The sequence below is a fragment of the Microchirus variegatus genome (genome assembly GCF_963457635.1).
Source record: "Microchirus variegatus genome assembly, chromosome: 8".
NCBI lineage: Eukaryota > Metazoa > Chordata > Actinopteri > Pleuronectiformes > Soleidae > Microchirus > Microchirus variegatus.
Window position 1 is genome coordinate 828,540 of NC_139809.1, and position 15,886 is coordinate 844,425.

Below are 15,886 nucleotides of genomic sequence, written 5' to 3' on the forward strand. Positions count from 1 at the left end.
GACCATTTAAAAAAAAAAAACTTTTGGTCCAAAATTTGACAAAAACGTCATACTATACTATGTCATCCAAAATCGTAACTTTTTTTAGAATTTTTTTTTTGCCCAAAATGTGACCAAAACGTCATACTATACTTTGTCGTCGACCTCAATGTCATACTACACTATTTCGTCCAAAATCTGACCTTTTTTCTGAAAATAACTTTTGATCCAAAATTTGACAAAAACGTCATACTATATACTATGTCGTCCAAAGTTTTTGAAAAAAAAAATTTCTTCCAAAAATTTGACAAAAACGACATACTATACTGTGTCGTCCAAAAGTTGACCATTTAAAAAAAAAAAACTTTTGGTCCAAAATTTGACAAAAACGTCATACTATACTATGTCATCCAAAATCGTAACTTTTTTTAGAATTTTTTTTTTGCCCAAAATGTGACCAAAACGTCATACTATACTTTGTCGTCGACCTCAATGTCATGCTACACTATTTCGTCCAAAATCTGACCTTTTTCTGAAAATAACTTTTGATCCAAAATTTTACAAAAAAGTCATACTATACTATGTCGTCCAAAGTTTTTGAAAAAAAAAATTTCTTCCAAAAATTTGACAAAAACGACATACTATACTATGTCGTCCAAAATTTGACCATTTAAAAAAAAAAAAACTTTTGGTCCAAAATTTGACAAAAACGTCATACTATGTCGTCCAATATCGTAACTTTTTTTAGAATTTTTTTTTTTTGCCCAAAATGTGACCAAAAAGTCATACTATACTTTGTCGTCGACCTCAATGTCATACTACACTATTTCGTCCAAAATCTGACCTTTTTGCTGAAAAAAAACTTTTGCTCCAAAATTTTACAAAAAAGTCATACTATACTATGTCGTCCAAAGTTTTTGAAAAAAAAAAGTTCTTCCAAAATTTGACAAAAACGACATACTATAATGTCGTCCAAAGTTTTTGAAAAAAAAATTTCTTCCAAAAATTTGACAAAAACGACATACTATACTATGTCTTCCAAAGTTTTTGAAAAAAATAATTTCTTCCAAAAATTTGACAAAAACGACATACTATACTATGTCGTCCAAAGTTTATGAAAAAAAAAATTTCTTCCAAAAATTTGACAAAAACGACATACTATACTATGTCGTCCAAAATTTGACCATTTAAAAAAAAAAAACCGTTTGGTCCAAAATTTGACAAAAACGTCATACTATACTATGTCGTCGACCTCAATGTCATACTACACTATTTCGTCCAAAATCTGACCTTTTTTCTGAAAAAAAACTTTTGATCCAAAATTTTACAAAAAAGTCATACTATACTGTCGTCCAAAGTTTTTGAAAAAAAAAAGTTCTTCCAAAAGTTGACAAAAACGACATACTATACTATGTCGTCCAAAGTTTTTGAAAAAAAAAATTTCTTCCAAAAATTTGACAAAAACGACATACTATACTATGTCGTCCAAAATTTGTCCATTAAAAAAAAAAAAAACGTTTGGTCCAAAATTTGACAAAAACGTCATTTTTTACTATGTCATCCAAAGTTTTTGGAAAAAAAAAGTTCTTCCAAAAATTTCACAAAAACGACATACTATACTATGTCGTCCAAAATTTGACCATTTAAAAAAAAAAAACATTTGGTACAAAATTTGATAAAAACGACATACTATACTATGTCGTCCAAAATTTGACCATTTAAAAAAATAAAACATTTGGTCCAAAATGTGACCAAAACGTCATACTATACTTTGTCGTCGACCTCAATGTCATACTACACTATTTTGTCCAAAATCTGACCTTTTTTCTGAAAAAAAACTTTTGATCCAAAATTTTACAAAAACGTCATACTATACTATGTCGTCCAAAGTTTTTGAAAAAAAAAATGTCTTCCAAAATTTGACAAAAACGTCACACTATACTATGTCGTCCAAAGTTTTTGGAAAAAAAAGTTCTTCCAAAATTTGACAAAAACGTCATACTATACTATGTTGTCCAAAATTTGACAAAAACAACATTATACTATGTCGTCCGAAATTTGAGAAAAACATCATATAATGACAGATAGCCGTTATAGCTCAGTGGTAAAGTCTCAGACCTTGATGTAGATAGCTGGGGTTCGAATCCCAGTCAGGACAAGTTAAGCTAACATCCAGGCCAGGCCCTAAATGCTCCTCGAATTCAGTTGTTACATACTGCACAATTTCGTCCAAAATCCGACCTGTTCTTTGAAAAAAAAACTTTTGGTCCAAAATTTGACAAAAACGGCATACTATACTATGTCGTCTAAAATCAGATTTTTTTTTAGAAATTTTTTTTTTGCCCAAAATGTGACCAAAACGTCATACTATACTATGTTGTCGACCTCAATGTCATACTACACTATTTCGTCCAAAATCTGACCTTTTTTCTGAAAAAAAACTTTTGATCCAAAATTTGACAAAAACGACATACTATACTATGTCATCCAAAATCGTAACTTTTTTTAGAATTTTTTTTTTGCCCAAAATGTGACCAAAACGTCATACTATACTTTGTCATCGACCTCAATGTCATACTACACTATTTCGTCCAAAATCTGACCTTTTTTCTGAAAATAACTTTTGATCCAAAATTTTACAAAAAAGTCATACTATACTATGTCGTCCAAAGTTTTTGAAAAAAAAAAGTTCTTCCAAAAGTTGACAAAAACGACATACTATACTATGTCGTCCAAAGTTTTTGAAAAAAATAAATTTCTTCCAAAAATTTGACAAAAACGACATACTATACTGTGTCGTCCAAAAGTTGACCTTTTAAAAAAAGAAAAACTTTTGGTCCAAAATTTGACAAAAACGTCATACTATACTATGTCGTCCAAAATCGTAACTTTTTTTAGAATTTTTTTTTTTGCCCAAAATGTGACCAAAACGTCATACTATACTTTGTCGTGGACCTCAATGTCATGCTACACTATTTCGTCCAAAATCTGACCTTTTTCTGAAAATAACTTTTGATCCAAAATTTTACAAAAAAGTCATACTATACTATGTCGTCCAAAGTTTTTGAAAAAAAAAGTTCTTCCAAAAGTTGACAAAAACGACATACTATACTATGTCGTCCAAAGTTTTTGAAAAAAAAAATTTCTTCCAAAAATTTGACAAAAACGACATACTATACTATGTCGTCCAAAATTTGACCATTTAAAAAAAAAAAAACTTTTGGTCCAAAATTTGACAAAAACGTCATACTATGTCGTCCAATATCGTAACTTTTTTTAGAATTTTTTTTTTTTGCCCAAAATGTGACCAAAAAGTCATACTATACTTTGTCGTCGACCTCAATGTCATACTACACTATTTCGTCCAAAATCTGACCTTTTTGCTGAAAAAAAACTTTTCCTCCAAAATTTTACAAAAAAGTCATACTATACTATGTCGTCCAAAGTTTTTGAAAAAAAAAAGTTCTTCCAAAATTTGACAAAAACGACATACTATAATGTCGTCCAAAGTTTTTGAAAAAAAAATTTCTTCCAAAAATTTGACAAAAACGACATACTATACTATGTCTTCCAAAGTTTTTGAAAAAAATAATTTCTTCCAAAAATTTGACAAAAACGACATACTATACTATGTCGTCCAAAATTTGACCATTTAAAAAAAAAACATTTGGTCCAAAATTTGACAAAAACGTCATACTATACTATGTCGTCCAAAGTTTATGAAAAAAAAAATTTCTTCCAAAAATTTGACAAAAACGACATACTATACTATGTCGTCCAAAATTTGACCATTTAAAAAAAAAAAACCGTTTGGTCCAAAATTTGACAAAAACGTCATACTATACTTTGTCGTCGACCTCAATGTCATACTACACTATTTCGTCCAAAATCTGACCTTTTTTCTGAAAAAAAACTTTTGATCCAAAATTTTACAAAAAAGTCATACTATACTGTCGTCCAAAGTTTTTGAAAAAAAAAAGTTCTTCCAAAAGTTGACAAAAACGACATACTATACTATGTCGTCCAAAGTTTTTGGAAAAAAAAATTTCTTCCAAAAATTTGACAAAAACGACATACTATACTATGTCGTCCAAAATTTGTCCATTAAAAAAAAAAAAAACGTTTGGTCCAAAATTTGACAAAAACGTCATTTTTTACTATGTCGTCCAAAGTTTTTGAAAAAAAAAAGTTCTTCCAAAAATTTCACAAAAACGACATACTATACTATGTCGTCCAAAATTTGACCATTTAAAAAAAAAAAACATTTGGTACAAAATTTGATAAAAACGACATACTATACTATGTCGTCCAAAATTTGACCATTTAAAAAAATAAAACATTTGGTCCAAAATGTGACCAAAACGTCATACTATACTTTGTCGTCGACCTCAATGTCATACTACACTATTTTGTCCAAAATCTGACCTTTTTTCTGAAAAAAAACTTTTGATCCAAAATTTTACAAAAACGTCATACTATACTATGTCGTCCAAAGTTTTTGAAAAAAAAAATGTCTTCCAAAATTTGACAAAAACGTCACACTATACTATGTCGTCCAAAGTTTTTGGAAAAAAAAGTTCTTCCAAAATTTGACAAAAACGTCATACTATACTATGTTGTCCAAAATTTGACAAAAACAACATTATACTATGTCGTCCGAAATTTGAGAAAAACATCATATAATGACAGATAGCCGTTATAGCTCAGTGGTAAAGTCTCAGACCTTGATGTAGATAGCTGGGGTTCGAATCCCAGTCAGGACAAGTTAAGCTAACATCCAGGCCAGGCCCTAAATGCTCCTCGAATTCAGTTGTTACATACTGCACAATTTCGTCCAAAATCCGACCTGTTCTTTGAAAAAAAACTTTTGGTCCAAAATTTGACAAAAACGGCATACTATACTATGTCGTCTAAAATCAGATTTTTTTTTAGAAATTTTTTTTTTGCCCAAAATGTGACCAAAACGTCATACTATACTATGTTGTCGACCTCAATGTCATACTACACTATTTCGTCCAAAATCTGACCTTTTTTCTGAAAAAAAACTTTTGATCCAAAATTTGACAAAAACGACATACTATACTATGTCATCCAAAATCGTAACTTTTTTTAGAATTTTTTTTTTGCCCAAAATGTGACCAAAACGTCATACTATACTTTGTCATCGACCTCAATGTCATACTACACTATTTCGTCCAAAATCTGACCTTTTTTCTGAAAATAACTTTTGATCCAAAATTTTACAAAAAAGTCATACTATACTATGTCGTCCAAAGTTTTTGAAAAAAAAAAGTTCTTCCAAAAGTTGACAAAAACGACATACTATACTATGTCGTCCAAAGTTTTTGAAAAAAATAAATTTCTTCCAAAAATTTGACAAAAACGACATACTATACTGTGTCGTCCAAAAGTTGACCTTTTAAAAAAAGAAAAACTTTTGGTCCAAAATTTTACAAAAACGTCATACTATACTATGTCGTCCAAAATCGTAACTTTTTTTAGAATTTTTTTTTTTGCCCAAAATGTGACCAAAACGTCATACTATACTTTGTCGTCGACCTCAATGTCATACTACACTATTTCGTCCAAAATCTGACCTTTTTTCTGAAAATAACTTTTGATCCAAAATTTTACAAAAAAGTCATACTATACTATGTCGTCCAAAGTTTTTGAAAAAAAAAAGTTCTTCCAAAAGTTGACAAAAACGACATACTATACTATGTCGTCCAAAGTTTTTGAAAAAAAAAATTTCTTCCAAAAATTTGACAAAAACGACATACTATACTATGTCGTCCAAAATTTGACCATTTAAAAAAAAAAAAACGTTTGGTCCAAAATTTGACAAAAACGTCATACTATGTCGTCCAATATCGTAACTTTTTTTAGAATTCTTTTTTTTTGCCCAAAATGTGACCAAAACGTCATACTATACTTTGTCGTCGACCTCAATGTCATACTACACTATTTCGTCCAAAATCTGACCTTTTTTCTGAAAAAAAACTTTTGCTCCAAAATTTTACAAAAAAGTCATACTATACTATGTCGTCCAAAGTTTTTGAAAAAAAAAAGTTCTTCCAAAATTTGACAAAAACGACATACTATAATGTCGTCCAAAGTTTTTGAAAAAAAAAATTCTTCCAAAAATTTGACAAAAACGACATACTATACTATGTCTTCCAAAGTTTTTGAAAAAAAGAATTTCTTCCAAAAATTTGACAAAAACGACATACTATACTATGTCGTCCAAAATTTGACCATTTAAAAAAAAAACATTTGGTCCAAAATTTGACAAAAACGTCATACTATACTATGTCGTCCAAAGTTTATGAAAAAAATAAATTTCTTCCAAAAATTTGACAAAAACGACATACTATACTGTGTCGTCCAAAAGTTGACCTTTTAAAAAAAGAAAAACTTTTGGTCCAAAATTTGACAAAAACGTCATACTATACTGTCGTCCAAAATCGTAACTTTTTTTAGAATTTTTTTTTTTGCCCAAAATGTGACCAAAACGTCATACTATACTTTGTCCTCGACCTCAATGTCATACCTTTTAAAAAAAGAAAAACTTTTGGTCCAAAATTTGACAAAAACGTCATTTTTTACTATGTCGTCCAAAGTTTTTGAAAAAAAAAAGTTCTTCCAAAAATTTGACAAAAACGACATACTATACTATGTCGTCCAAAATTTGACCATTAAAAAAAAAAAAACATTTGGTCCAAAATGTGACCAAAACGTCATACTATACTTTGTCGTCGACCTCAATGTCATACTACACTATTTTGTCCAAAATCTGACCTTTTTTCTGAAAAAAAACGTTTGATCCAAAATTTTACAAAAACGTCATACTATACTATGTCGTCCAAAGTTTTTGAAAAAAAAAATGTCTTCCAAAATTTGACAAAAACGTCACACTATACTATGTCGTCCAAAGTTTTTGGAAAAAAAAGTTCTTCCAAAATTTGACAAAAACGACATACTATACTATGTTGTCCAAAATTTGACAAAAACAACATTATACTATTTTGTCCGAAATTTGAGGAAAACATCATATGATATCAGATAGCTGTTTTAGCTCAGTGGTAAAGTCTTATACCTTGATGTAGATAGCTCGGGTTCGAATCCCAGTCAGGACAGGTAAGCTAATATCCAGGCCAGGCCCTAAATGTTCCTCGATTTCAGTTGTTACATACTACACTATTTTGTCCAAAATCTGACCATTCTTTGAAAAAAAAACTTCAAAACGTCATACTTAATATGTCGTCCAAAGTATTTAAAAAAACTTTTTTTTTTACAAAACTTGACAAAAACGTCATACTATACTATGTTGTCCAAAATGTGACCATTTAAAAAAAAAATAAATTTGGTCCAAAATTTGACAAAAACGTCATACTATACTATGTCGTCCAAGATGTGACCATGTTTTGAAAAAAAGAATTTTGGTCCAAAATTTGTCAAAAACGACATACTATACTGTCGTCCAAAATCGGAGAATTTTTTGAAAAACATTTTTTGGTCCAAAACTTGACAAAAACGTCATACTATACTATGTCGTCCAAAATTTGACAATTTTTTGAAAAAAAAATTTTGGTCCAAAATTTGACAAAAACTTCCCCACACACATTTTCCATTGTTTTGGGTATGACATTGCTTCCCTATTACAACAACTACTATACTATTACCATATTGTCAGTATAATATTTAAGTGTTACCCTTATGTTATTACTTTGCTTGTCATTTCTGACTTCCCATTAAAATAGTTTGAGTTTTTAAACTAACAGAGAAAGTGTCCATCTATTCCCCTGTTCTTTCAGGAAAGATTTTTGTCAGCAGGGATTTTGCTGACACATCAGTAGATTACCAAGCTGCTGCCTGCTTCACAGTATGATGTGCAGTATACAGTATGACTGTTGTGGTCTGTGCATTTGACCCATAGACTGTCTTGTACGTGACCAAAAAGAATGATCTCTGCGGGAGGGAGAGGGTGTCATAAAACATGTTCAGAAATCTCTCCATAATTAGTGCTGCCAGAGAGGTTAAGCTTATGAAGAAACTCTGAATTCAACCTTACTTTGTTTCTAAGTTGAGCTCCACTTTCTTCCCCCTGCCTTTCTCTCTTCTGGGTTCTAGAGCAATGAGACGATGGAGCTCCAGAGGAGCAGGATGAGGGAGGAGATCAAGGAGTACAAGTTCAGAGAGACGAGGCTTCTTCAGGACTACACAGAGCTGGAGGAGGAGAACATCACTCTGCAGAAACTGGTCTCTACACTCAAGCAAAACCAGGTCAGTATGATGACTTTCTACTCACAGCTTTAATTTAACTTCTACTAACATTTAATCTTTCTATCTTTCAATCTTTTAATCTTTCATCTTTCTAAAACAGTAGACCTCACAACAACTATCTTCAAACATTTATTAAATGGTGCTCTCAATCTTTTGGCCACATCATCCTGCCCACATTTAGAAGAGTAATTAAAGATTGATTATTTCAAAAAACACATATTCATTATAGTCACATAAAATGTACTGTATATTATGACATTAGAACTATCAAGGTACTCAGTCAAAAGTGGTTTGGCCTGGATTTGTATCTTCCAGAATCAAAATAATGTATTAAATATTTCCTTTCCCTTCTGTTTATCCCTCAGGTTGAGTATGAGGGACTCAAACATGAAATTAAGGTGCTGGAGGAGGAGACTGTACTTCTCAACAGCCAGCTGGAAGATGCTTTACGTCTGAAGGATATCTCTCAGGGTCAGTTAGAAGAGGCCCTAGATGCCCTGAAGAGTGAGCGTGAGCAGAAGAACAACCTAAGAAAGGAACTTGCCCATCACATCAGCCTGAGTGACAGCGTCTACGGTGCAGGGGCCCATCTGGCGCTCACTGTTACTGGCGTTGAGGGCCTCAAATTCCCAGAGGAGACAAATGGAACCAACGGCACCAATGGCAGCGCAGTCCCTGCTGCTAATGGCAATAATGAGGACAGCAACTGGCGCAATGGTCACCTTCATACAGGCGCTGGGTTGACGAAGATGAATGGGGAGTACCGCCAGGGCCGGAAAGGAGAAGCCCTGCACCCTGTGCCGGACCTGTTTAGTGAACTCAACCTGTCAGAGATGCAGAAGCTCAAACAGCAGCTGCTACAGGCAAGTCATAGAAAATGGTCTTAAAGCAGGATCAGTAAATCTCACTGTTTAGACTTTAGACTTTAGACCAGGCCTATGTTATAGCATTTTATATTTAATATGATCATTTGGACAAACAAACCCAGAAAAACAACAAAAGAATAATAGTGCTTTAGTTTAGCTTATACAATCTATTGCTCTTGGTATGGACTTTGTTTGAATCACTTGATTTAAGAACAAGATGGATGACAAGACTATTTAATTTCATTAACATGGCCTGACACATAACATGCTCAAATGCTCTAGATATAGAGAACCTTACATATAAAAATGCAAAATGCAGGCTCTGTCTAATGTGTCCCTTAGTCCAGCAGCAGATAAAGATTGTGGTTGTGAACGATGTCCTGTCAGGTTGATTTGTGTCGATTAAGCAGGAAGAGCAGATGCAAGATAGAGACTGAAACGCACGACATCTGCTTTTAGCCCAGAGACAAGGGAACAGAACTGTCATGGAGGATTTTTGTAAGAATGTGTCTCACTACTTGACATTTAGACCCTACAGTTGTTTTTAAAACAGGGAGTTGGTTTGTCTCATTTATCTTCCCCTCCAATTTCAAACTTGTCACTTTTCATCCCTCTTTATTAAAAACCCCCGATGCACCCCTCTGTTATTCAAATCAGTTAGGCCCATCTTCTTTTAGAAAAGAAAATAGGGTTATCACCCTTCAAAACCAAATATATAGGAACAGAACATGCTTGTGTTGTTGTGAAAGTCCATTATGTCTACTAACTGAACTTAACAAGGTAAAGTCTAAAAAAAACGAACCAAAAAACTAACTATGAACTTGCTTGAGTTTCTGTCAAAGACATTTTCCCCAGAACTGAAGAATCCTCTTGGATGAATGGTGAAATGTCAACAAAACTTATATTATATCTTTGTTTTCACCATCTCTTTTATGAACAGTGGCATCTTTGACTTTGTGCAGTCTGGTTTTCATCATTATACAGCACAGACACAGCCTTAATCAAGGTCACTTATGACCAGCTGCTGAAACAACAATGTGATGGTTTAATCATTCTTGACCTCAACATGAGATTCTATACATCATAATATGTAATCAGCATTTAAAAAAAATATATTTGGAATAGGTGATGTGACTCTTAATGGGTTCATGTCTTATCTGGTGAATATGTCCATTGTGGGACGCAATATGGCTCATCTAATAATGTCCATAAAGGAAACAATCTGTGTGTTTTTTGACTTTTGACAATTATCCTTTGACTAAACTGGTGTATAAACTCATTCATAATTCATTTCACAATATGCACAGTACAGTCCGTTAAGCGCTATAGAAACCATGGATGGATGAGATTCATGCTAAAATCTAATTATATCATTACTGTACGTTTTGCCCTTGCTGGCCCCATTGGGAATGAGAAAATGAGATTAGAAGCTGCTATGTTAGCAGTGTGCTTCTCTCAGTAGATACAATTACTCCATAATCCATTTTCTCTTCCAAGTTTAAGCAGAACATTGCAAATCTGGTCAGTATTAAGCCTTTTCCTCTATGGAGCTCCCTCTTGTGTCTACAGCTTTATTCTCACTGTTGTAAAAACTCACCACTGACACATGCCCCTCCCTTCCCCTTTCCTGGCCATGTGCGTTTGTTTCCAACAGAACTGCACATAAATACATGGAGAACAGAGAGTTGATTCCAAAAATACTTACAAATGCAACAGCAAAAACGCCAGGTTGGCAATCACTTTGCATTCTTCTGGCATTTTCAGTACTCACAATTTGGAAAAGGCTGGTCTGATGTTTAATTGTCTGTGGCCCCTCGCTCAGTCATTTCCTCTTCCTCCAACAACAGTTTTCTCTGCTTCTTTTTGGCTGGCTCTGCCATGATGAACGTATAAAACAACGCTCTTGCTGCCTTGATCTTATAGCTAGTACCTGGCGGCGTGGCTTGTGTGTGTGTGTAATGCCATAAATCAATTCCTATTTCCCAAGACCTAGTTTTCCGCTAAAAGACGGTAGGGGGAGTGGAGCCCCTAATCTCCCATTTAATCATCACAATGCTTCATAAGGTGTTGCATTAGGGTAAAAATCCTGCATAGTTCCACTTTAATTATTCTAGAAAAGACGTAAAGACCGGCTGCATCAGGCTTCTACTTGCTTCCTTTGCACCAAAATGTCAGTGCATACCTTCCTAGAGTCAGTATCAACATTAACCTATGATGATAAAATGCCTACACTCACTGTCCTGATGGAAAGTGAATCCTCAGCCCAGTCTGACGCCTTGAGCACTCTGAAATCAGGTTAAGGACATATCTGTGCTTTGATCGATTGAGTTTCCCTCAACTTTGATCATTCTCTCGGTCCCTGCAGTCATGACTACCATCCTGCACCATAGAGATGGGGATGAAATGGTTTCCTTCTGACATAGCACTTTGAATCAAGGCCAAATTTTCAATCTTACTTTCATCAGACAAGTGAATCTTGTTTATAGCAGTCTGACGGCCCTTCAGGTGATTTATTTTTGCAAACACAGAGAAATGGTGTCCTATAAAGCCCAGGTGAATAGAATGCTGTCCTTCATGACATTTTTCGACAGTAGCTGTTCGTAGTGTAGATGCCAAAGGGCTCAAAATACTGAAAAACATTTATCCTACAGGTGGAGCGTGAGAAGGCAGCACTGCTGAAGAACCTGCAGGAGTCGCAGACCCAGCTGCAGCACACACAGGGTGCCCTGACCGAGCAGAACGAGCGGCTCCACCGCCTCACTGAACGCACCAACGCCATCAAACGTCTCAGCGGAGACAAAGAGCTTGATGACCCTCAGGAGAGCGAGAAGCCCGATGGTGGATCACCACCAGCGAACGGTCAACATGATCACGATATCCACGGGTTCGAGATACTGGAGTTTAAGTACAAGGTGGCGGTGACGGAGGTGATCGACCTGAAAGCAGAACTCAAGGCCTTGAAGGAGAAGTATAACCAGGCTGTGGAGGAACAAGGAGACAACCAGAGTGACGACAGGGTCCAATCGCTCGCTGAACAGGTTTGGCCTTTTGGTTTTAAGGAATAATAATAATAGTGTTGCTGTGTTGAGTATTTGATGTGTGCCAACAGAATCTCAACCATGGCACCCAACATTCTTGGATTTGTCCCACAAGTTTCATAATAAACCAAATAATTTAAACCTTTAAATCTAACACAGTTTAGCACAAATGATGTGGCATGCTTTTATACCACCTCACTCACAATCCAGCTCAACAGCAAAGGTATACACACAGGAGAAAAATTATTTGACATTTTACATCATATAACATCTAGTTGTCCACCTGATCTCTGCAAACAGGTAACTCACCTGGAGCGCAGTTGCCGTGAAGCGCGGGAGAGGGTGGTCAACCTGGAAGCTGAGCTCCGCGGGGCAACGAACACAGCCACAGAGAGTCAAGGGATGCTGAACGCTGCACAGGATGAGTTGGTTACCTTCAGTGAAGAGCTGGCACAGCTCTATCACCACGTCTGTCTGTGCAACAACGAGACGCCAAATCGCGTCATGCTGGACTACTACCGCCAGAGCCGGGTCACGCGCAACGGCAGCCTGAAAGGCTCCGATGATCCCCGGGCTCTGCTCTCACCTCGATTGGCCCGACGCCTTGCTGCAGTATCTGCAGCGTTATCCTCCGAATCCCCACGCACTCTCGTGGACTCCCCATCCAAAGACGCCCATCACAACGAGACTACAGCCAACATGGTGGACTCGCCGCTCTCTTGTCATAGCAGCCCCACTCGCAACCTCACGGCCTCTCCAGTCATTAGCATCTCTCCGTGCCCATCGCCGTCGCCCTCAGAGGCAGGCGGGGATCTGCGGAAGGAGCCCATGAATATCTACAACCTGAATGCAATCATTAGAGACCAGATCAAACACCTACAGAAGGCTGTTGACCGCTCACTGCTGTTGTCCAGGCAGAGGGCTGCAGCCAGGGAGCTGGCACCAATGATTGACAAGGACAAAGAGACTTGCTTGGAGGAGATACTCAAGCTCAAGTCTCTACTGAGCACTAAGAGAGAGCAGATAGCCACACTCAGGCTGGTGCTCAAGGCTAACAAACAGGTGAAGGTTCTTCTTTGCTCTTAATACAAAATGGGAAAAAATATAACCATAACGTGCGGTTTCCATGAAAACTGACGAGGTACAACAATCCTTTCTCCCCTTTACAGACCGCAGAGATTGCGCTGGCTAATTTGAAGAGCAAGTATGAGAATGAAAAGTCGATGGTGACAGAAACTATGATGAAGCTGAGAAATGAGCTGAAGGCTCTGAAAGAAGATGCTGCCACCTTCTCGTCCCTCAGAGCCATGTTTGCCACAAGGTGAGACAGAAGTTTAATGTGTTAAACTGCCTGAATTTACCCCGATGAATTACCAAAACGGTAATCAGCTGGGTTGACGAAGCTATATATCAGCTGAGATAGGAACAGCACCCCCTGTGAGCATAAAGCGGTAGATAAACACTAAAACACTACCAGTGTCTCTACATAATGTATGTTTACGTGATCTTGATCTACAAAAAATGTGCAGCTCTATTGAACGTCCAGGTTTATTTTTATCAGTAGAAGCCACTTTGTGTATGTAGGGTTAGGTCAGAGCCGACCGGCTTAATTACTGTTAACAAATTTGGTATTGGACGTGGACATTTGTTTCTATTTAAACACTAAGCACTATGACTTCAATGTAAATAATGAATTGTGTCTTAACAGAACTATATTGTTGTTATCTTTCTCTTCCCAGATGTGATGAATACGTCACCCAGCTGGATGAGATGCAGAGGCAGCTGGCTGCTGCAGAGGATGAGAAAAAGACGTTGAACTCGCTCCTGCGTATGGCTATTCAGCAGAAACTGGCCCTGACCCAGCGCCTGGAGGATCTGGAGTTTGACCATGAGCAGACCCACCGTGGACGCAGCGCTAAAGTTCCCAGGATAAGAAGCAGCCCACCCAAAGTAAGTCACTGAGTGTCTTCACGGCTCCACCCTGACACTCCATTGTTTCCACTCCCTGTAACTTCCTGACCCTCTGTAGAGTTAACCACCTGTTAATCCATGTGTGTGCATTTCAACCACAACCACAACCCCACATACATTCATTCATTCCTTCATTCATTCATTCATTCATTCATTCTCTTTCTGAGACAATCCAGACCTGAGCTTCAGCTCCGCCTGATGGAGATGCCTGCAATTTGTCTCTGGAAAGCCTTGAGCATCAAACCTTATACAGTATTAAGACACACTGCTCGCACACACCCAGAGTCGACCCAAGGCATAAACGAACTAAGGGGCAATTGTGTTTATCTTAAGTTATTTATTTTTACTTGTTTGATTCAAGTTCAGCATCACCACGCTTAGTGATTCACTTTGAAAACAAACGTGCAAATGAATACTTACTATATTATACTACACTTTTACTGCCCTCTAATGTTAAAAATAAGAGGGACATTGGTTTGGTGTAAGTAGCACAACTATCATTAAGGTTAAACTTATTCTGTTACATGAATAATAGTCAAGCACCGGCTACTCCAAGGTGGTGAGCCCCCCAAATCAAATTCAGCTTAGAGCCCCATAAAGGTGTGGCACTGCACACAACAAGCAACTACAGCTCTGTCAGTATCTCCTCACTATCAGCGAAGGCTAAACTCTGGTTTCCAATTTCTAACTGAAACACGCAGAAAGTCTCAGGAAAGTGCCAAGGACAGCCTGCTCCATCCTCAAAACAGTTGACAAACAGTTTAATTTAATCTAATTATCAGCCTTAATAATTTTGCACCAGACATTTTTCTGACTTCTGAATAGTTGCCAAAATAAACAGAACCACTTCTCCTACACTATTGGTGTATCAGTGTTAGCAGATCAGTGCAAGCGTTTGAAAGTGAAAGCCAAGCAAAAAAAAAGGCCTGCAGCATTTCTTTCAACATTCAGTGACTTACAGCGCCTCCTTGTGGGAGACTTTGTAAATTACAACTTAGAGTTGTAATCTTTGCATGTCTGATATAGTCACATCAAAAATCATTTCACAGACTCAAAGTGTGGAACATGGTTAAGGTGGACGAATGCTCATCTTTTCACGTTTTGTTCTGTATCAAAAAAAAGAAAAGCAAATGGGGACAAATTAAATCCATCTATTCCTGCACCAATGACCGTTCTCTGCTGCCCATTTACCACTAGATGGCAGTGCCTGGCCATATTTCTCTCTTATCAAATGCAGTTTGACCTCTTGTCCTGCCCTGACCCACTACAAATAATTGCATTTCTAAAAACTGATTCAACATTTAATGGAATAAGGTGTTGTATCTACCACTAGATTATATTACCAAAAATAATCAGGTATTCAGGAGTTGAACAGGACTGGATTGTTATGGTGTCAGTGTTTCTGTCATGAAGTGCTTTGTGCCATTTTCGTCCAGTGTTGACTATGTATCTGTGCGAAGACTTGTTCTGTCACTGTGGTCAGATGAGACTGGCATTATGTATCTCAGATTATCTCAAACATTATGAAAAAATGATAAACACTGGTACGTTTTACCCGTGAAAGCCAATAACGGCCGTAGTGTCTGAATGTTCATCTCTGACAGGCCTCCCCTGTCTTGTCCCCACTGTTTTCTCTGTACACTTGTCTAACCCTGAGTGTCACCATTCTATATATCTGTCTAATTTATCAGTTTCTTGTAGATTGTCAGCAGTCTGCTGCCTCAATATCGTCACTTTCACCACAACTGA

The 15,886-nt window shown here is 36.3% G+C and overlaps 1 protein-coding gene across 1 annotated transcript in view; it reads left to right on the forward strand.

Annotated features, from left to right (window-relative positions):
• bicd1a (bicaudal D homolog 1a) overlaps positions 1–15,886 on the forward strand; it is a gene marked incomplete at both ends in the record, with an annotated part of 46,300 nt that extends 30,414 nt beyond the window's left edge. The window contains 7 exons of the mRNA XM_083893984.1: positions 8,110–8,262; positions 8,628–9,125; positions 11,780–12,166; positions 12,467–13,228; positions 13,336–13,487; positions 13,906–14,116; positions 15,839–15,886. Coding sequence (XP_083750110.1) covers positions 8,110–8,262; positions 8,628–9,125; positions 11,780–12,166; positions 12,467–13,228; positions 13,336–13,487; positions 13,906–14,116; positions 15,839–15,886 — 2,211 coding nt within the window. The remainder of the gene's footprint in view (positions 1–8,109; positions 8,263–8,627; positions 9,126–11,779; positions 12,167–12,466; positions 13,229–13,335; positions 13,488–13,905; positions 14,117–15,838) is intronic.